The sequence below is a fragment of the Prionailurus viverrinus genome, chromosome C1 (assembly GCF_022837055.1).
Source record: "Prionailurus viverrinus isolate Anna chromosome C1, UM_Priviv_1.0, whole genome shotgun sequence".
In the NCBI taxonomy this organism is placed as follows: Eukaryota; Metazoa; Chordata; class Mammalia; order Carnivora; family Felidae; genus Prionailurus; species Prionailurus viverrinus.
Genome location: NC_062568.1, coordinates 142,547,037 through 142,570,265, shown reverse-complemented (window position 1 = coordinate 142,570,265; position 23,229 = coordinate 142,547,037). Strand labels below are relative to the sequence as shown.

The following is a 23,229-nucleotide window of genomic DNA, read 5'->3' as shown; positions in this document are numbered from 1 at the left end:
ACCAACCAATTGTCAGTTGCCTGTAAAGTGGTAAACCTTTTAGGAAATATAATATAGGAATTACTATAATAGTTACCAGCCATAAAAACCCAGTAATGATACTAGTAATTAATCCAAATAAAGTGAAATAGATCACGATGACGATCACTCCTCTAGTAGTGGAAATAATCTATTAACACCCAACATAACCAGTCAAATAGATTAGGACACATCAACCCTATTAAATACTATAAAATTGGCAAACAATAATGTTAATCTACATGTAACAATACAAGATGAAAACATCAAGTGGAAATATCAAAAACCAAAAACAGGGGCACCTGGGGAGCTCAGTCAGTTAAGCATTCAACTCTTGATTTCGGCTCAAGTCATGACCTCAGGTCGTGTGATTGAGCCCCAAGTCAGGCATCAAACTGGGCAGGGAGCCTGCTTGAGATTCTCTCTCTCCCTCTCCCTCTGCCCCTCCCCTGTACATGGGGGTGTGGGGGAAGGGGCATGCTCTCCCTTTCTCAAACAAAACAAAATCACCAAAAACAGACTGCTATGATCGCAACTAGATAAAACATAAATATACATATGGGACTTAATAAACAAAATAACAAGTCATAATTGTGTTAGAATGATTAAAAAATTGTCAGCGATACTAAATATACTCAAGCTTTTTTATTTCTTGATCAGAAAATTATTTTGAAATTCAACCATTATCTTTGCCTATTTCTCAACAGTTCTCATTTTTGTTGTTTATTTATTTTGAGAGAGAGAGAGCATGCACACAAGAGCGAGAGGGGGAGGGGCAGAGAGGGAGGGAGAGAGAGAATCCCAAACAGGCTCCACCCTCAGCATGGGGCTCAATCTCACAACCCTGAGATCATTACCTGAGCCAAAATCAATAGTCAAATGCTTAACCGACTGAGCCACCCAGACACCCCTCAACAACTCTGTTAATATTGCTAAAGAAAACAGATCACTTTAGGTAACCTTTCTGATCAAACTAAAACAAAATGATGACAAAGAAATAAACTAAATATTTCCTTTAGTCAACTTAGGACTGTGATTATATTTTAATAAGATGCTAAAAAGAAGAATAACAGAGAGAGAAAACATAAATAACAGCTCTACCCTACTTTCAAGTCTTTGTTTTTGTTTTTATAATATGTTAGTCTTTCTAGGTTCACAATTTGCCACAAACATAAAATAATAAAGTTTGAAGACAGCAACTTAAATCAAAATATGTGTAACTTTAGACACTGGCTTTCTAACTTTGCTGTTATTCTTATGCCCTCTTGCCTTTCCTGCACCATACAAACCCATCACTCTCTGCCATACTCCTGCAACCTTCTCTACCACTCCAATCACAACCTGTATTCCAAACTATTATTTCATAAAGCATTTATTCCTCTTTCCATCTAGCTTACAAAAAAAAAAAAAAAACCCCCACAAATTCTTCTGAAAAATCAGTCTACAATTAGAAATGCACACACACAATTTTTTTTTTTTAATTTTAAAAATGTAAAAAAGCAGGCTCTGTGCTGTCAGTGTAAGCCGGACGAGGGGCTCGATGTTACAACTGTGAGACCATGACCTGAGGCAAAATCAAGAGTCTAATGCTTAACCGACTGATCCACCCAGGTGCCCCACTCACAAAATTTTTCATTACCTTCAATCCTAACATGGCAGTGGTGGGGGGGGGGGGGAGGATACTTAACTTTTCTAGTATAACTTTTCAGTGTTTCTTTCAAACTGACATAATATAGTATACACTGTTATTTAACTCACTTTTTCTCTTATCATATAACATTTATTCCACCTCCACATATCCCTGAGAAAAGGATTCAAATCCAAGTAATTTATTTGTAAAGCACCTAATTATCAGCAAGAAGTGAGAAAATTCAGGGGCAAATCCAAGAACAATCAAGCCTGTTACTACTACAGGCAACTCATGTTCAATATCAGGAGAAAACTCTGGGAAATAATATAGAATTATGACACCCAGGGCATGAGAGAGCTGAGGTGGTTCTACACCAATTCTGGTTGGTGGGCACTCCAACAGTCACTCATTGACTCAGAGGAAGTCACTCTGCTTCCTGCAGAGAAGTTCTCTAACACTCCTGCCAGAATCCTCAAGCAGAGATGCAGATACTGATGTTTGGATGGAGGCTTGTCCCATCTAAATAAATAATAAATCCCAAGGGATAAGGACAAGCTACTGACAGCATCTGTTATACGCCACATCTTTGAATATTCTGTATCATTTGAAATTTTATAAATTAAAACAACTTGATATAAAACAGAACTGCTTTCTAGCCAACATTTGATATTTGCAACTAAATATGCTCTCTGCTATTTCCTAGTGTGTCTGGGACCAAATTTTAAAAGAAGCACATCAACAACTCAAGGCAATCAAGGAAGAAAGAAACCATTAGGTTGAACTATTTCATATAGTGTTCTGCAGATCAAAAACTGTCAATTTCATATGGTGCAACCTAATATGCATCAAACTTCAATTATTTTTCTAGGTTCCATAACTATTGCAACACCCACCTACTTGCGAGGTCTTTACTTTTACCTCTCATTTATTTTTTCTCTTCTTCCTTTCCTTTGTTCATGAGGAAATGTAGGCATGAAACTGTAAAGTAATAACTACTGATACACGGACTATACAACTTTTCAGCTATAGCCAGGCTAGGTATGAATGAATGAATGAATGAATGAATGAATGAAGCAAAATTAGATTTACATAAAGAATATATCTTGGGGCGCCTGGGTGGCTCAGTCAGTTAAGCATCCAACTTTGGCTCAGGTCATGATCTAACGGTTTGTGAGTTCAAGCCCCGCATCGGGGTCTGTGCTGATAGCTCAGAGCCTGGAGCCTGTTTCAGATTCTGTCTCCCTCTCTCTCTGCCCCTCCCCCACTTGCAGTCTGCCTCTCTCTCTCTCAAAAATAAACCAACATTAAAAAAATTTAAAAAGGAAATGTATCTTTCTCTTCTGCACCTCATGATCCCACTCTTTCAACTAAGAGAAACTAATTAAGGACAGACACACTAACAGTTGGTGTAGAACTACCCCAGCATCTTCACCCCTTACAAAATCAAGTCTGTGACAGGAATAACTAAACCACCATCTATATACAAATATTTGTAAACGTTTTTGAAGTTTTCTTTATTTTTATGAAAACACACTCACTTTGTAAGGAAAAGTACATAGCTACCATAGACATCTATATTTAGTTTTAGCTACTGTCCAAGAATTGAATGGAAGAAGAAGGCAAACATGTGACCATCTTTACCTGCAAAAGGAGATTTCAACATGAGACTCTCCTCTACCATTATTCTTTCTTGTGTCTTGTGTCCAAGCCCTTGCTTGTACTGCCGCACGAGCTCTGTGGAGTGGATGGACTCAACAGGATTCACTTCATTTGACTGTGATGTATGAACCTTGTCTCTGTGTTCTGAAGAGTACAGCAAGCCTTCAGTGTACTGTTCTGCTTTCATTAGGTCTGGACCAGACAATACTCTCAAACTAACAGCAGGAAACTTCAGAACAGCAGGGTCTGCCTCACCAAAACTCAAGGCATTTGATATACCAAAATCATCATCCTCAGGAATGGGGTTGTACCATATTTCTCCTTCATCATCTGCATCATTTTCCTCATTAAAATCTAAAGAACAATTTTTTGATAATGAAGAATTTGTAGCATTACACACCACATATGTACAATATTCTTCAGATGATTTGAGGAAAGGTCGTGATAACTGATGTTTAGGTGAGATGGATAAATGACTTATGTCTTGGCATTTCTTATTTTCTTCTTCCAGGTTAAAAGATCTCAGAGTACTCTGATATAGCCAATTGCGTTTCTTTGACACAGTGATGCTGTTAAGTGGCTTATGACCTCTGATTCCAATATTATCCTTCAGATCTTCAAGTTCTCTTCTCTTCACTGAAGACCCATAGACATTTTCAAATAAATCTGTTTCAAAGAAAAAGAAGAAAGTAAAACGTAATGCCTAGGATACCAGGAAAAACCAGTCACTTGAGATCAGTTATTAAAATACTATTTTTAACAATGGAATATTACTCAGCTATCTAAAAAGAATGAAATTTTGCCATTTACAATGAAATAGATGGAACTAGAATGCATTATGCTAAGCAAAGTAATTCAATCAGAGAAAGACAAATACCATGACTTCACTCATATATGGAATTTAAGAAACAAAACAGATGAACATGTGGGAAGGGGGAAAAAAAAGAGGAGAGAGGGAAACAAACCACAAGAGACTCTTAATGACCAGAGAACAAACTATGGGTTGATAGTAGGAGGTGGGTGGGAGATGGGCCATACCGGCACTTGTGATGAGCACTGGGTATTGTATGTAAGTGATGAATCACTAAATTCTATTCCTTAAGCCAATATTGCACTATATGTTAACTAAAATTTGAATTAAAAAAAAAAGAAAAAACTAATATTTTTAAAGGAAAAAAAGAAGGAAAAGTAGTATTACACATTTGGAGACTAAAATGAAACAAGAAACATTTTGGCTTTTTCACTAAAAATAATTTTTATTATTTAGACTACTAGTAAAAGTGACATAAGAATTCTAAGAAAATGAATAAACAAACTGTAAGATTGTCTTTATAAATATATTTGGGCTAACAAAGACGTACCCCACGCAAAACACACTTAAGCTTATATAGAATGCTTTGTACACAGTATGACTTTAATTCATATTTTGAATAATTTTATTTTTCTTTTTAAAAATTTTTTTATCTTATTTGAGAGAGAGAAAATACAAGTGGGAGAGAGAGAGAGAGAGAGAGAGAGAGAGAGAGAGAGAGAGAGAACCTTAAGCAGGTTCTGTGCTCAGCACAGAGCCTGGTACGGGCTAGATCCCATGATTCTGAGATCATGACCTGAGCCAAAATCAAAAGTCATGCTCAAATGATTGAGCCCCAAGTCTGGCTCTGTGCTGGATGTGGAGCCTGCTTAAGATTCTCTCTTTGTCTGTTTCTTTCCCTCTGCCCCTCCCACACTCATGTGTTCTCACCCTCTCAAAAAAAAAAAAAAAAAAATGAATTAAGGAATTCATAGTGCAATGAGGGTCATCAAATGCTTGATATGTGTTTGTGTTAATGTAATGTGATAAGATTTTTTTGAGAAAAATGTACACATAACATCAATTCCACATAGAGAGGTAAATGTTTTGCACATCCAAAGAACTGCATAAAGCAGGCTTCAATTACAGTCAATAAGCTAAATATATACCATAACACTAATTCACTAGGCATAGAAAGTTAAAACAGAACCACATTTCTAAAAATTTAAGATCATACTAAAGGTTTCTAAATTATGGAATTATAGTCCTGCTACTTCACGTGTATATATGGTTGATTCATCTTGTATTCTAGCAAATAAAATAAGAAAGCCTAGTAACAGAGTGATAAAAACACATTAAACTATGAGGAGCTTAGAAACAACCACAACGTTAGGTTCATGCATAATCAAGGCTTTCAGTAACCTTCCTCTACTGAAAAAAAAAATCCCCTAAAAAATGTAAACTTGTCTTTTTTCATCCTAAATATTACCCAACCAAGTAGATTAATTTTTAAAAAAGCTAATAATAATTTTTAAAAATATCTCAAACACAAACTGGGTTTCAAGTTCATCTAGTTCAGAGGCAGGAATGAACTAGGAATCAAAAGGGAAGAAAGTTCCCGTGAATGTCTACTATGCCAGGCATTTACTTACTCAACAAATATTAACTGAGTACCTATTATGTGCCAGGAATGAGAGATAAAGCAGTAAGAAAGCCCTTAACCTCCACAACAATGTTAAGAAAATGACTATTCCCATAAGGCAGAAAAAGTGAGGAATATGGTCAAGGTGTTAGCTGTAGTATTCAAATTTAAGTCAATCTAATACTAAAATCCATGCTCTTCACCTGTCTCCCCTATACCATGCTACCCACCAAAGGTAGGAAAGCAGGTAACCCTTTCTGAATGTGGTGATAATATCAATCCAGTTAACTGCTCATAAGGATTGAGTAATGGTGGAAATATCTTGAAAACTATATAACTCAGAAAAGTAATTTGCCCAAGATCAACTGGTTCATAAATGGAAGAAGCAGTACTCAAAATAAACTCTTATGACTCCAAAGTTTGTAGCAATACACCTGGGCTACTAGAAAAGAGATACACACCTCTACCCTCCAGGATTTAACATGCAAACATGTAACGAATATTCGATAAATAACTTGAATTAATTTAGTTCAATTTAATTAATGAAAAACGTGAGGATTCAAGTCTTTCTTTGGTTCTGTCTCCTTTAAAATTAAAGAACTGATTTAAGAACTGAAAATCAACACATACTCAGGAATCACTGGGGCTTCCAGGTTGTTAGTGGTAACATCTTTTTGCCAAGTGTACTAAAGTCCAAATCTATTTCACATTTAAGCCCAAGTCCCCTATTATTTAATAGCATTTCAGATGATCAAGGGACATTATTGGTAGTTTTTACACAATTATAAATTTGAAGCCAAAAGTATAAAATTATATAACTCATGATAGCTAGGAGTCACATATTATTTTATCATTTTCTCAGATGTCTCTCAGCAGATCCAAAATTTTATATAGTTAAATTATTTTGAGTCCTATTGAGTTTTTGACATACATTTAAAAAAATAAACATGCTTTTACTTGTACTACACTCCAAGGAACTGTAATGACAAAAACAAAGCTACTAGCAACCCGTATTTAAGCAAATTGATATATCTATTGATATAAGTATTTAATAAATGTGTAATATTAAAAGGAATAATTATACCATGAGATACAATGCAACTATTTTTCATGAAACTACAGACCACAAAAACTTGAAACCAAATAATCTGACTGCTATTGCTGAATAATTCAATATACTACATGATACTGAAGTTAAAATTTAGAGATAAATAGGTACATCATTATGATTTCTGATAAAGGCCAAATTCATTCATTTATTAAAACTGAATATAAGCAACACATTCAGGACCCTAATTTTAAACATTTCATTTTTATCTCAGGTAACTAAACAGATGCATATGAATGTAAATTACACAGAAAGCTATCTGCAATCTTCCATTTACTCCCTTTTATGCTAAAATTAATGTTAAACCCTACTGGCATAAATTTAAATTATCTTTAGCTCCTGTTAGCTTTACCTACAGCTATGTTCACTCACTCACACACAGTCACAATGAAAAGAAAATATAAGTAAAAAAAGATATCAAAATAAGTTCGCAAAGCTGCAAGTCAAAAATGTCTTTATTCTCTTATAATTATACATGTTGTGGTATAATTAATGAAATGAGTAATTAAAATAACTTTACTTTGAAAATCCGTAAGAGAATGCAGAAGTGGCAATTAAGTTTTTCACTCAGAAAAATATCCTACATAGTAGTGAACTACTCAAGCCAATTTTTTGTCCTCAACTATTATTTCATAATAAATCAAATGACTTACTATTACTAAACATTTAACTAGTGCCCCACCTCAAAATCATCAGCAAACTGAGAAATTATGGATTTCAACCTTCACTGAAATTGTACAGTATATACAGACATCTTTTCATCATTTAAAAAAGCCCTACTGCAGAAACAAACTTTGTTGCTTTTGCTTACATCTCCTTAAAAAATCCTAAATAAAAGAATTCTTACAACATTGTATTAGAATTTAAATAAATACAAGCAATCCTGCTTAGAGTCAAACCTGGCAGCCCAGATGAAATGACTAGAATAAATACAAGCCTTAGGTTTGTACATGAGTTTTTATATACATGTGCCTTTCTCTTTTCCAGATACATCTAAGTGGGGAGATGGGTACAATGAAAAGGAAGTAAGTTATTTTTCTGTTTTACGTTTCCTCCCTTGTGACTAGCAACAAAACCCTTAAGAAAAAAAAGCTGTGTGCTAGCTAGCTTTAGGGACAGTAGAGAAGAAAACTCTGAGACTGTTTGCAGTTCCACAAAGTAAGAGGGAACAGCAAGACAAAGATGCACAAAAGAAGGTCAGGATAAGTAAGTGTCCCTAAACAGGTGTGTGTTAGCTCAATTGCCAGTGTTCTTCAAGGCAGTACTCCTTACCTTCTGATCACTTCACTCTCTATCCAGAATCCTAATGATCTGGGCAAGGTAGTATTCTCACAAAGCCTGATTACCTTTCTCTTGGTAACAGCTAACTAAGCACCAAGCACTGTACAAAATAGATTATCTTTTTTCATCCTCACAGCAACCTGAGGGCTGAGTGACCTGTTCCAGGTCACAAGCCTAGTCAGTGATGGGGTCTGATCAGACAACTAGAGGCTCTATTCTGTTAACCAGCATACTACATAGACTCCTCTCTAGTAGATTCCACAATCTCATGTTTATTGGTGCAAGATAAGACCAATATGAAGGGAACTGCTTAAACTTGTCACATGTAAGCAGTAAGTATAAATATACATAATAAAACTGAAGCTGAAAGACCTCAACTGCTTTGTTCTAATAGAATTTAGTTTAAGTATCAAGTATCAGAATAAAGTAGAATGCTTCTTCAAAACTTTAATAAATGTATCAAGATAGGTGATTGGGGCACTGGGAACTCTAGAACCTTGCTACTCAAAGTACATACCAAACAGCCTCATCTACACTGGAAGTTTGTTAAAATGCAGAATCTCAGGTCCCACCCCCCACACCTATAAATCCACATTTTAACAAGATTTTCAGAGTTTGAAAAGCACTGCTCCATAACCACACTTTGAGTAGCAAAGGTCTAAAAAATAACCTTAGTGATTCTCAAAAAATAAATTCCACTTACAAATGTAGGACTTTCAAATCAACACACTATTTTCTGCTGAATTTGTAATTCTCAGAGTTTTCCTGCCACCAGCAACTTCAATGTTCTGTGGCACTCTTCCAAAAAAAAAAAAAAAGACATCTGAACTTGCTTCCAGGGCCATAATGGCAGAATTTCTCAGAGAGGGATTTAAAGTTAGAAGACAGCCAAACATTATATGCCTATTGATACTAATCATGAATAGGGCTAATGCATAAAAGAATTTGTTGAAAAAATTCATAAAGATCATGTAGATCATAAAGAAATTAGAGCTACAAATACTTCAGGAAATAGATGAGAATCTGCATTATAAATCTCAACCTAATAAAGTATAATGCATGAAATCACACCAATTAATACTATTTTAAAAGAATTACCTAAAATTTTCAGACAAAATATTAACAAGTTACATGCCCTAATTTTTTTCTTTCACAGATCGTGTAGCAGCAAAAGTAGAGTCAAGGTAGGCTAATTATTTTTTAAGGCAATAAAAGGCTGAAATAGCTCAACCTAGTGCCTTTGAATTTATTCCTGAGTACTATATGCTAATTAAATATATTTATAAAGACTTATAATGAAGTATAGCTGGCAAACAGATTAAAATTCCTTTGTAATCTACGGCTTGCAGAAACTTGACAATATTTATCATGTGTAATGACTTTAGATTTCTTAAATAATCATCTCAATTAAGTACAAATTGGCCAATCTGTGAACATCACACCCAAAACACCAAATCATTGGCATTATTATACTATCTAAAGTTTTAAAGGTTCTCAGTAGCAGACAGAAATCAAAACAAAACATCATTTTGGCTTCCAAAATGAATTTAAAATCATTCCAAATCATTTAAAAATGATTGTTATGTGGTCTCAAAAATTTTCAAAATACCCAAGTATTAGATAGATTAGGTATCTCCATCCCATTAATTATTCTGTTATAAATTCTTTAACTTCACCTTGAAAGAAAACATTCTCATAAATAATACTGAATAGAAAAGTGTGATATAAACCTTTTGGTGTATTTAACACCTTTATACAATCTAGAATGAACTACTTCATCTGGAATGCCCAATTAATTTTTTAGAAAACATGATTTAGGGGCTCTTGGTGGCTCAGTTGGTTAAGCACCTGACTTCGTATCAGGTCATGATCTTGCAGTTTGTGAGTTGGAGCCCCAAGTCAGGTTCTGTGCTTACAGTTCAGAGCCTGGGGCCTGCTTTGGATTCTGTGTCTCCCTGTCTCTCTGCCCCTCTCCCGCTTGTGCTGTCTCAAAACTAAATAAACGTTAAAAATTTTTTAAAAAAGAAAAAGGAAAACAGGATTTTTTTCTTTTAATTTTTTTTTTAATGTTAATTTTTATTTTTGAGACAGAGAGAGACAGAGCATGAACAGGGGAGGGGCAGAGAGAGAGGGAGACACCGAATTGGAAGCAGGCTCCAGGCTCCGAGCCATCAGCCCAGAGCCCGACGTGGGGCTCGAACTCACGGACCTCGAATCGTGACCTGAGCTGAAGTCGGATGCTTAACCGACTGAGCCACCCAGGCACCCCGAAAACAGAATTTAAAAGTAAACTCTAGAGGGGTGTTTGGGTGGTTCAGTCAGTTAAGTGTCTGACTTTGGCTCAGGTCATGATCTCATGGTTCATGAGTTTGAGCTCCGAGTCTGTGCTGACAGCTCAGAGCCTGGAGCCTGCTTCAGATTCTGTGTCTCCCTCTCTCTCTCTGCCCTTTCTGGGTTCACACTCTCTCTCTCTCCCTCTCTCTCAAAAATAAACACTAAAAAAGATTTTACTAAAAAAAAAGGTAGAATCCAGGTAACATCAATCTTAACTAAAGTAAACACTTAAAGGTGAAGGTTTAAAATAGATATACTGATTATTTTTAAGTTTTTTTTTTTTTATTTTGAAAGACCGAGAGAGCAAGCACGAGTGGGGGAGGGGCAGCGAGGGAGAAAGGGGTAGAGAGAGAAAGAGAGCGCATGCGTGAGAGAGAGAGAGAGAGAGAGAGAGAGAGAGAGAGAGAGAGAGAGAGAGAGAATATGAATCCCAAGCAGGTTCTGTGCTATCAGTACAGAGCCCAAGGTGGGGCTTGATCCATGAACAGTGAGATCATGACCTAAGCCAAAATCAAGAGTCAGACACTTAACTGACTGAGCCACCCAGGCCTAAAAATAGATATATTCACTTAAAAATTATCTTAATAGGCCACCTGGGTGGCTCTCAGGGTTAAGCCTGGGACTCTTGATTTCAGCTCAGGTGGTGATCTCACCCTTCCTGAGGTTGAGCCCAACACCCATCCCAGACCCTCATCCCCACCTGTATCTCCACCCATCGTGGGGCTCTGCCCTGAAGGTGAGAAGCTGCTTAGGATTCTCTTTCTCCCTCTTTCTCTGCCCCTTCCCACCTCGAGAGCACTCTCTCTCTCTCAAAATAAATAAATGAACATTAAAAAAAAAAAAAACCCTATGAGAATTCCCCCATCTTCTTTGCAATTTTGAGGTAGTTACCTACCCTCTAAGCCTTGTTGAAATTCCATTCATCTCCTCATTTCAAGCAACTTAATATAATTAATTGGATCAGGTTTCTAAGGAACTTTAGCATGTGTTTAACCTCATATAAATAGGGGTTTTGGAGTCATTGAGACCTGAGTCTGAATCCATATAATAGTTTGAATCCCTACACTAATATATACAAACCATATAATACTAGTTTGTGCCACCCTGGGTAAACTTCTTGACTCCTGTTTCTTTTGTTGTTGTTAAATGACAGGTGTTATGGGGGGGGGGGGGGGGATATGCAGGGGGATTATGAGAACCACATAAAGTATCCAGATGGTTTTAATAAGTTCAACTAACCTTCATGAAAAATAGTTAAAAAAAAAAAACAAGATTAACTCTCCAAATCTATACCAGATATGTAAACATTACATAAGTTATTTATATCTTTCCTAAAAGATGATTTGAAAGGAAATAACATCTGAGAAAGTTTAAACCAGAAATAACTCAAGCATTTGCTTAGATTTCTTGTAAAATACCTAAAATACGATCACATCGTAATTCTAATGTTTCATTTTAATTTATTTTACAGTTACTTCAACTTAATTACTTTCTCAATGAAAAGAATCAATGAATTCATTCTTGAGCATTATTACATTTATTATTACTTTAAAAATCCTTGAATGTTTATTTACACTATAACTGAGGATCTTAAAGCCATCACATAGTAAATGTTTCCTTTGCAACAAAAGGGTAAAAAAAATTGACTAAAATTTTATGCAGATTTTTGTTATGGGTGAAATTTAACGATCTTACAAAGAGTTAACTGAACCAAGATCATGGGAAGTAAAGATACAGTAGCAATAAAATATAAAGATTACAAATACTTTACTCCTGCAAATACGTATTTTTTTAATGTGAACTTAGCAAGTACACCTCCCTTTACAAAAAAAAAAATGTACATTCTGTTATCCTTTATTCAAAAGAAATGGAATAAGTTTGGGGCACTTGGGTGGCTCAGTTGGTTAAGCATCCAACTTTGGCTCAGGTCATGATCTCACAGTTTGTAAATTTGAGTCGCTCCTCGGGCTCTGTGCTGACAGCTCAGAGCCTGGAGCCTGCCTCGGATTCTATGTCTCCCCCTCTCACTCTGCCCCTCTCCTGCTCATTCTCTCTCATTCTCTCTCTCTCTCTCTCTCTCTCTCTCTCTCTCTCCCTCTCTCTCTCTCCCTCCCTCCCTCCCTCCCTCTCTCTCATCCCCTCTCCCTCTCTCAAAAATGAATGAACATTAAAAAAATATTTAAAAAAAAGAAATGGAATAAATTTGAGGATAAATAGGATAAAGAAATGGGATAAATTTTGACAGGTATGGATTAGAGATTTATAGACTCAAAAAAAAAAAAACCCTTTTCAAGTTTGTATATGCTTTAAATGAATCATTTGATTTGTCCTCACTGTGCGATTACAAGTTTTGTGAACTTTGTTTCTCCCCAGTTTTGTATTTATTGGTTAAACAAAGTTAATGTGTATAAACCCCAGTCCTGGAGGATTTGTAATTCTTACCAGAGAAAATGCTAAGTACTGTGAATCCTTTTATATGTCATCATTTAATATTTTTTAAATTAATGACATATATGTCTTTTTGTTCACTAAAAGTCTTTGTATTTAAAATTGTAGTTCAGGGGCGCCTGGGTGGCGCAGTCGGTTAAGCGTCCGACTTCAGCCAGGTCACGATCTCGCGGTCCGTGAGTTCGAGCCCCGCGTCAGGCTCTGGGCTGATGGCTCAGAGCCTGGAGCCTGTTTCCGATTCTGTGTCTCCCTCTCTCTCTGCCCCTCCCCCGTTCATGCTCTGTCTCTCTCTGTCCCAAAAATAAAATAAACGTTGAAAAAAAAAATTTATAAAAAATAAAAAATAAAAAAAAATAAAATTGTAGTTCAAAGGATCGTGTTGTTTTGGACTCAGTTTGAAAGTACTGTCCTTCTTTCAGAAATGAATTTTTACTATTGACAACATAATTACCAAATATACTTAAGTTCGCACATGACTTTAAATGAATGCACTTTCTTAGAAGTACTAGACATCTTTCTCTTGATTAAAATACTGGTGCCCTTATTTTTTCACAATAAAAAGATTACTCACTTTGTTGGGTTTTTGTTTTTTTTTTCTTTTGTTGTTGTTGTGGAAGGAAGAAGGGAGGAAAGGTGGAGAGGTGAAGTACGTGAAATCCTAGTGACTAAAAAGAAATTTTGGTTGGTAGTTTGGTTTGTTTTTGGGTTTGGTTGTGTGTCTGTTGTGTGCACGCGGGCCTGGGAGAGAGACGGAAAAGAAAAAAGAAAACGTGTAATGAGTAAAATGACAGTTTATGAAGCCCATAAAGTCTCCCTTGAATCAAATTCAAATTCACAAACTCCACAAAGTCTACGGATTTGCCTAGAGCCACAAAGAATAAAAATGAAGGCAGCACCGCCCAACTCTTACAAAAAGCGTGCGATGAACTTAACCTTTACTCAGTGTAGTATTCAGGAGTATGCACGCCGGTTTACGGAAGAAAAAACAAAAACCCCAAGTTCCTCATGCCACTGTCTTTTAAGGGGAGTGGGGAGACAAAACAAGCGAATGCATTATACTAAGTAACCTGGTGCATGCAGCTAGCTGCCACTTACGTGTCACTTACTTTGGCACCGGCACGTACCTGTCTGCAAATGCATACCTTATTCTTGTCTCTTAAGACAGAAGCCCAGTTGGTAAACATTAAGGCTCAAAGAGTTAGCATTCTGATCGCAAAGTATCCTACCTGTTAGCGTAATTCTTTGGTCTGGAGGCACGGAGAGGACTTGGCTTTCACGCATTTTCAAGGCGCCCAGATTTGGAGGGTTCGCCTGCGCTCCAGAGATTTTGGGGGATGTCCCACGGGAGCGACCCTTCATTCCCAGGGACAGCAGACGTCCTTTGTACATCCACTTCTGCAGCTTCTTGACTGTCACCGCAGGAGGCTTGAGGAAGGGAAGCCCCTCCTGGCCATCTCCTTTGCGGCTGCGTGCCACAGCTGACCCCGCAGGATCCCTGAAGGGGCTTCCCGTGGAGCGGCCGGGGTCCTTGGAGCAGGGAGGCCGGAGGCCGGAGGGGGCCGCGGCCGGGGCGCTGCCTCCGCTCCAGCCGTCCATCCCGCCTCCACGTGGCGGGGGCTCGTCCAGGTCCCCGCGCACGCCGCACCTGATCCAGCTGTCGCTCGGCCACCGCTGGAAAGAAGGAGGCTTGGCACCCACCCGGAGGCTCTCGAGGCTTCTGCTGCAGGACAGCCGCATCCGAGGAGTCCGCAGGCGGCCTCCCCCCGACTCCCTCGGAGGAGACCGGGGCGGAGACACCTGCTGCCAAGGGCGGCCACCGCCTCCCCGCTGCCAGTCTCGCGGGCAGGCTCGGCGGTCCGCAGCGCCGCAGGGGGAAGGCGGCTGGCCCAGAGCCCGGGCTCCCACAAGGCAGCCGCGATCCGCCCAACCCCTGTCGTCCCGCCGCGCGCCCGAGTCAGGGGGCAGGTCGTGCATGGCCTGGATCAGCAGATAATAGGCCTCTCGCAACTGGGTCTGCAGCCTGCCTGTCTCCAGGCGGCCGCCCTCCGCCCCCGGGGCGGAGCCCGCCGCCGGGGGAGGCGGGGGCCACCGCTCCGCCTCCGCCCCCTCGGGCTCGGGCGCGGACTGGGAGCCGCCGGGCACGTTCTCATAGTAGTCGGCGTCGTCCTCCTGCTCGGCGTCGTCCTCTCCGCTGCCTTCGGAGCCCGGCGGAGCACGCAGAGAGGCGCGAGTGAGCCCGCCACCCGAAGAGACGGCCTCCTTCCCGCCGCGCGGCCGAGGCCCGAGCGCTCCCCACCGCTCCGGGCGCCCTCCCGGGACCCGAGCCTCGGGGCCCCACGCCTGAGGCGACGGCGGGGGCCGCTCCAGGCTCGGCCGGGCTCCGCCGGCGTGCTCGCACGAGGAGGCGTCCGGGGCTCCCTCGGCTACCGCGGAGGCCGCCACCGTAGCTGCAGCCGCCGCCCGGAGCCCGAGCCCCCCGGCGGCGCGGGGACTCCGCCTCCCACGGAGCCTGGACAGCGTCCTCCTCAGAGGGTCCGCCATCCCCTCCGCCTCAACAGCCAGGCTCGCCCCCGCTGCGAGAGGAGGACGGAGCCCTGTTGGGGAAAAATCTGCGCTCGCGGAGGCGGCGGCGGCGACGGCGGCGGCTCCCCATGACCGGCGCTGGCCCTCGCGGGCTCCTCACATACTTGGCATAACTCTGCCGCGGGAAGGGGTGGGGGAGGGCGGCGGCGCCGCAGAGCGCATGCCCCGGAGCCTCGGGCCGCGACGGGACGCGCAGTCTGCGGGCGGCTGCGCTGCGTTCCCTGGGTGGGCGCGCGGCGCTCGGCGTGCGGCGGGGCGGAGGGCAGGGCAGGGAGGCCCGCGAGAGTGAGCTAAAGTAGACGCGGGGAGGCAAGGGGAAGCGCACGGAGCGCGCTACGGTCGGAGCGTTGGGGAAGGGGGGTAACAGTGAGAGGTGAGGCAGAAAAAGAACGAGCAGGCAGGTGAGTCTGGGCTGGAAGCCTGTAAAGTTTTGGAGAAAGGGAAAGTGCTCTCCTACCTGCCACCCCGTCGCCTTCACCACCCTCCCTCCCCATTGCCACCAGTGCACGAGGCGTGTCTATTACAGCAAGTTCTAGCTTGAGAGAAAACAAGGATGGGTTTGACGGACCCGGTGTGAGTACAGGTGTATCTCACTGAGTGTAATGTGTTCTAGAAACGTTCCAAATCATTTTAATGACCCCGGAAGCTAGCTATTTAAAGGAAATTTGCAGCGAAGTTCAGTTAAGAAGAATCCTTTTGTCCAAAATATCGCCACACGTGTGTCCCTGTTTTTCTTTTTTTAATGAATGCATGCTAACACAATTCTGATTATCAACCAAAAATAGTGCCCACCCCATCACCCTGCTAACGCTGCATTTTAATTAAACTTGGTTGAGAAACGATTGGGTTGAAATTGGGAAACAACTTTATTTGGAAATACCAATTCTCTCTCAAAAACATTAAATCCTGTATTCTGTGTAACTCCGAGTACCTTGAGTTGCCACAGATGACTGGACCTATCCCTGATCGGGAAGAATCAGGGTTGCTATCACCCCTGATTTCAGTTACATTTTTTAATGTTTACATGTTAGAAAGGGCCTTTGTCTGAGCAGCTCATGAGTGTACTCCTAACTCCCAGCACAGTACCTGCACATAATAAGAACTCAAGAAATGTTTGTTGAATAAATGAATGCTTGCATAACTAAATAATAGCATTTAGTCCTGGGGCACCTGGCTGGCTCAGTCCATAGAGCATGGAACTCTCAGTGTGGTGGGTTGGAGCCCCACGCCCCACGTTGAGCATAGAGGTTACTTTAAAAAAAGAAGATATAGTTCTAACCCCATTTCCAACTATGTTTATGTAAGTTTTTCTTTCCCCACCAAAGTCTTCAGTCTCGAAATGTGGTTTGATATATATACCACCTTCTTTAGTACCTAGTCTCTGCCTCCTGGAATAATTTTACTTGCATCTCTATTTGCAGAAATCTTTTCCATCTTTTTAAGACTCCACTCAACTGTTTTCTCTCTGAAGTCATCTCTGATATTCCAGAGAGGCATGATCTCTCATCCTTCCCAACTCCAAGAGTACTTTAGTCATATCCACTCATAGTATATTTGTTGGGTTTTGTTTTATACAAAGCATGCCTTATCTCTGGTACGAGAAAATTCATAAGCTCCTTAAGGGCAGAGACTATTTATAATGGGCTTTGGTATTCTCCACAGAGTAGAAGTATAGCATCTTATATATGTATGTGATAAATATTTTTAAATTAATGTCAGTTTTGGGGCGCCTGGGTGGCGCAGTCGGTTAAGCGTCCGACTTCAGCCAGGTCACGATCTTGCGGTCCGGGAGTTCGAGCCCCGCGTCGGGCTCTGGGCTGATGGCTCAGAGCCTGGAGCCTGTTTCCGATTCTGTGTCTCCCTCTCTCTCTGACCCTCCCCCATTCATGCTCTGTCTCTCTCTGTCCCAAAAAAATAAATAAATGTTGAAAAAAAAATTAAATTAATGTCAGTTTTAGTTTAGAGGAAACAAACGGCTTCCATTTCCAGTCTGTTGCCTCTCTCCACTAGTCCATATTGTATTAGTGTCATTTTAAAATTATTTCAGTGATAAATAAGAAGTCGTTTATTAAATAATCTTAATCCTCATCTAGTAAAATAGTGTGAAATGTTAAACTATAATTTGCATGCATTACTATTTCTAATTCTAGGTATTTCTGTTCCATGGAGTAAAGGCTATTTAATGAATAATCAAGGCATAAAATTATGTCCCAGTGAAATATTCCCACAGGAAATGACTGACAGTAAATCTGCCAATAATGGTGTCTATAAACACAATTTGATCTCTATCTCAGAAATTGTTTCCATTCCAACTCTTGGCTGCAAAACCTTTTTATTCTTTGTAAGTTAACAGAGTTGTTAAGAGTACTGTAAATTGTATATATGTGTAAAAATGAATACAGAAATATAACCTTGAAGATCTAGATTGAACTTCATCTTTAATTCAACTTGTCAATTTGTTGAGTTCACAAATTATAAATACATTGGCCAATAACAAATACTACACATTGTTCTACACATTACTCAGAACTAAGTCTGATGCTGCATTGCACAACTGAACTTAATGCCACTTTGAAGCTGAGGATGTTCTATCACATAAATTCACAGTTTTTAAGAGGTGTTTTAAAGGGTCACAACAATTTAATAAGGCAGTCATGGCTATATGACACTAATGACCTTAAAAATGCAAATCCCACTGTACTGTATGTGTGTTACACTTCGATAAAAAGTTTATAAAAATGTAACTCTATGAAGGCATTACCCACAGAATTTACATTACACATATTATAATTAAGACAGTGACAAGATACAAACGTAAGTTATACTTTGTAAAATCCTCTGTTTTAACAGAGGATTTTTTGCCCTATTCCCTTGGTTTTGCCCTATTCCCTTGGTTATCTCAATTTCATATATTTCTATGTAAATTAAATGGTGAGAATACATTTTCCAGTGTTTGTACTTGTTTCTCACTGACGTGGAAATCATTTTGATATCCTGTGAATTAACAACTATGTCGGCACAGTCACAAAAGATGAAACAACTGTGGGATAATCGGGCTCCAGTGAGGCAGGAAGCCAACCTAGGGATGGGGTAGTACTGACTCAGTCTGGGAAAAGGGGTGGGAAGCAGGGCAGGTTGAGACAGAGGACTAAGTTTAACAGTAATACAAGAGAAATGTCTAGGTATGTTATGGTTATTTTCTAAGCAATTTAGAGTATATTTCTGTCTCACTGCTGTTCAGTCTTCATTATACTCTTAGTGGAACCAAAGACAGGTTTAACTCTGGCATTTGCCCTGTTCTCTCTCCCTAAACTGCCTTTAGGGATCCCCTGGTGTAGACCTGCTTGGTCTGCCATGCAGTTCCATCAATATTGAGTTAAAAAGTGTTTTACCCTAACACTGACCACACTGCCACTGCCCTGGGAATCAAAGATGGCATGTTCTCAATACAGCATTTTTTACTGTTAATTTTTTTTTTTTGTAATTAACAATATTTGGTAATTGGTCATGTCCTTTATCCCCTACCTTAGCCAAAGGAATAAAAAGGAGGGTTTTGCCAAATACATATGTATTTTCTAATGTTTTAGGATATACACTATTTCAGATTCTCTTATATATTTAGGATATGTAGAGTAACTTCCTCAAGGTCACCATAATAAGTGAAGAGAGATTCAAACCCTATTATCTGATTCTAAAACCACTATAGCCTACAGCCCTAGAACGTTTCCCTGTCAAGAAAAACAGAATACACATTTGCTATAATAGTACTTGCATTGACTTGAAACTTTGCTTTCATAAATTATTTAGTTGGTCACCTTTCAGAAGAGTTTAATATTTTATGAGCTTTTGTGAAATGCAGCTGAACAGTGGAAAAATGCTTGTTGAAGATTTCAGTGCTTTTCTGTGCAGTCCTCTTCAAAGGTGTTAGAACTAAATCCTATAATATATTCCCATATAACTACAAATATTAAGCCTCAATGTGCAACTGCATCCTGTAAATGTAGTCTAACTTTTAAAGTAGGACAAACTACAATTAAATACATTAAAGGCAAAGTATATACATCCTTAAAACCATAGGAGCTCTCAGATAAGCCGCTTTTAGAGGTTCAATGATGGTGTAGCCTCCCTCCTAAGTGACTTTTATCTCAGAGTTACTCATATTTGATGGAAGGAAGTAGCTTTTTCTCAAAGCTGTTCATCTAATTAAAAGAATTGATGGAATATCAACATTTTTCATTCTGATGAAATACTAGATCTAATTATGGAGCTACACAAAAATCACCAATGGCTATTCACATCACAGAGAGTTGGCCTGACATTACATGGCCTATGGTCAAGTGAAGTATTCTTACCAAAAATGAACCTGGGTTTGATCAGCCTCAAGATCTGACTACCAATTTTCAGGAATTGCAGAGAACAGAGGAGCATGTTAAATAACACCATGGGGATGCAATTATAAAATCCAGACTATGGGAAACAAGAGGCCAGAAGATTCAGTTTCTTCAACCTATTAACCAATTGCAATGTATGGAGTTTTTTTGTTTGTTTTAACAGGAATCCAATTTTTAAAATAGATCTTGGCAACTATTTAAAGCAACACAACTTTGAGGGTAGCCAAATGATTTCCATTGAAGGGATAGCAAGAGAATATTGAAATCTAGGTCTAAGAACTGTAATTCTAATCCAAATCTGAAGTGGCATAATAGAAATTATATGAAATCAGATAGACCTAGTTCAAATCCTAATCCTAATCAGTCATACACCCCAAAATCACAGATCATGGCGAGTTCTTATTCGTCTTTGCAAATTCCAGCTCATTATTCCTCCTTCCTTCCGAAAATCCACTTTTCATTTGAAATACATGACATTAAACTATACCACCTGCTGCCTCTGCTTTTTGTAGTCATTTGCCAACTACCCCTTCCTTCATTCTAGCATCTGCCTCACTAAGTCTCTGCCATTTTTCTTGACATCACTATTGGTGATTTATTTACAAAATGGATCCATCCAATACCCTGACCTACTGTTTTTTTTTTTTTAACTTTTCTAATAATCTTATCCTCCACCCACCTCAGCCATGCAGTCTGAGTCATACATTAGAGTTTGTCATAACCAATAACTGCAAACTCTCTAAACACCACTTCCTATTTTCTAGCTCACTCCTGCCGCCACTCAGTCTCCCACAATATTTTGATCCCAAAACCCCTCCAGCCAATCACTCGTCTTCTGTCCTTTCTCCTCCCAGTTTAGATTGCATGGTCCTTTTATACACACATCCTCAGGTCTCTTGTCCCTCTCTCCCATTGTCCTACTTGGCGAAACTTCAACCCTGGTTACAACGAACTTCACATTGATACTTGGATGACTTATGTGGCTGGAGAAAAACATGTTACGGACTTCAAGTGGTCCCTCAGTGCTGCCAGAAAACTCTACTAAATATCCTTAGTCCATTCATTCTCATCTCTTTCTCAACTCTTTGACACCACCACCCCCTCCTCACAGTCTGTTATCACTTTTGTTTTTGTTACATTGAAATAACAGAAACTTTCAGGAGAGAACTGTCTCATCCTCCCACCACAAGATCTTCCAGCTGGCATTATTTGCACTCTGCTACTCCACTTGCCACCTTCTTATGACAGATGATGCTGCATCTGTGCCTGCCCGAGGTCGACTCTCTGCCCGCCTACCTTTCTCCTCTCCTTCCTGCTCTCATTGCCTTCCAGTCACACCGGCTTCCTTGTTCCTCCAACACACCAAACACACTCCTGCCTCTGAGCCTTTGCATTTGCTGTTCCCTCTGTGTGCCTTCTTCCCTCCCTCCCTTCAGGTCTCAGCTCAAATGTTACCTCCTCAGAGAACCCTTCCCTCATCACTTTCCCTAAAATAATACCCTTGATACTTTGTATCCATTCATTTTGCTTTATTTTTCTTCATTGTACTTATTACTAGTTAATATTATATTAGATGTCTATTTATTTATGTGACATGACCACCACCCCCAAATGCCATAACCCTACTTTATAGAGTATTTCTGGCATATATAGATGTTCCGTACATATTTGTTGAGTGAATGTGTGATTTTCATGCCCAAGAGCAACTTAACATATATATGTTTCCATTTCCTCCCTGGTAAAATTGATTGCTATTTTTCCATGGGGTATTGTTAAGAGAAATAAAAGAGGTAACACAAATGAACCTTGAACACATTTTGCTAAGTGAAAGAAGTCAGTCACAAAAGGCCACATATTGTATGATCTCATTTATATGAACTGTCCAGAATAAGCAAATCAGTAGAGAAAGATTAGTGGTTTCCTGGGGCTGGGACAAGGGGGGAATGAGGAGCTATGGCTAAAGGGTGTGAGGTTTCTTGTTAGGATGATGAGAATGTTCTCAAATTATATTGTGGTGTTGTTTGCAAAGCCTTGTAAATATACTAGAAACCACTGAATTGTACATTTAAAATGGTGAATTTTATGGTAAGCAAATTATATCACCATGTTTTAAACCAAAGAACATTATTTTCCTGCCCTTTTAAATATTCTCTCAGCTAATAATCATGGGAAATGTCAATGAAAAAGAAAATGTTTTGGGGAGCCTGGGTGACTGTCAGTTAAGCATCCCACTCATGATTTTGGCTCAGGTCATGGTCTCATGGTTCGTGGGACTGAACCCTTCTTCGGGCTGCACATGAACTTAGGGCTACATGAAGTTTCCTTGAGATTCTCTTTCTCTCTCTGCCCCTCCCCCGCTTATGTTTTTTCTCTCTCTCTCTCAAAATAAATAAACTTAAAAAAAAAGAAAAAAAATTTTAAACTAACCTTTAAGAGAAGATTGCAGATGCAAATAAAAACAACTTGAAATGTGTTTCCTTGGATATTCACTGTCAGAAATGTTTTCTATACCAAATCCCACTCTTTCAATAGAACTTTCTGCATATTCAACAAATAAATACAAGTGGCTTGGTATTAAAAAAAAAAGTTTACTTTTTTTAATCAGTTAATAAGCGGGTTCAAATCTACCCTTACAAAATTAAATAAACAACCTCAACCTCTCACTTCCACCAAAAAAACCAAAACCATTTTCAGCATTTAGAAATAACTTCCTTTAAGGGTCCCTGGGTGGCTCAGTCAGTTAAGTGTTCAACCCTTGATTTCAGCTCAGGTCATGATCTCACAGTTTGGTTCCTGAGATTTGGCCAATCGTGAGACTGAGATTGGGCTCTGGGCTGACACTGTGGAGCCTGCTTGGGATTCTCTCTCTCCCTCTCACTCTCTGCCCCCTCCCCTGCTTGTGCTCCTACTGGCACTATCTCCTGGGTGTGTACTTTCTCTCTCTCTCTCTCAAAATAAAGAGTTAAAAAAAAAATAACCTCCTTTCATCTCCTACTGGAAACTCATAGTTCTTTCATATAAACAAAACAAAAGAGCATTACTTACAAGCAAGAAACTACTGAGAAAACCATAATTAAACTGAAAAAGGTAAGTAAGAAAACACATATTTAGCCTTTTGTAGTCTTTTACTGGAGGATTTTCTCTCAGGCGCAGAGTAAGGAGCTACATATTACTTAACATTTTGGAATAGCAGGGAACCAATTTAGGGGAAAAACAAACCATAAACTCCCTGATAATGTCTCTCCAGATTAAAAATCATCTTCTGATAATTCAATTATATGTAAAGAGGAAACCTCAGCTATGCACTTATTTTTTAGCTATTTCAGGTAATCCTGCAAGTATGCT

General features: G+C 39.5%; 1 protein-coding gene across 3 annotated transcripts in view; it reads right to left on the bottom strand.

Moving 5' to 3' along the window:
- Window positions 1-15,590, bottom strand: part of SYDE2 (synapse defective Rho GTPase homolog 2) — a 51,778-nt gene extending 36,188 nt beyond the window's left edge. For 2 of the 3 annotated variants that reach the window (XM_047872907.1, XM_047872909.1), the window contains exons 1-2: window positions 14,137-15,590; window positions 3,290-3,973 (exon numbers count right to left, since the gene is read on the bottom strand). In XM_047872907.1, coding sequence (XP_047728863.1) covers window positions 3,290-3,973; window positions 14,137-15,451 — 1,999 coding nt within the window. In that variant the 5' untranslated portion in view covers window positions 15,452-15,590. The remainder of the gene's footprint in view (window positions 1-3,289; window positions 3,974-14,136) is intronic. The other variant, XM_047872908.1, reaches the window with a different exon arrangement.
- Window positions 15,591-23,229: the final 7,639 nt, after the last annotated feature.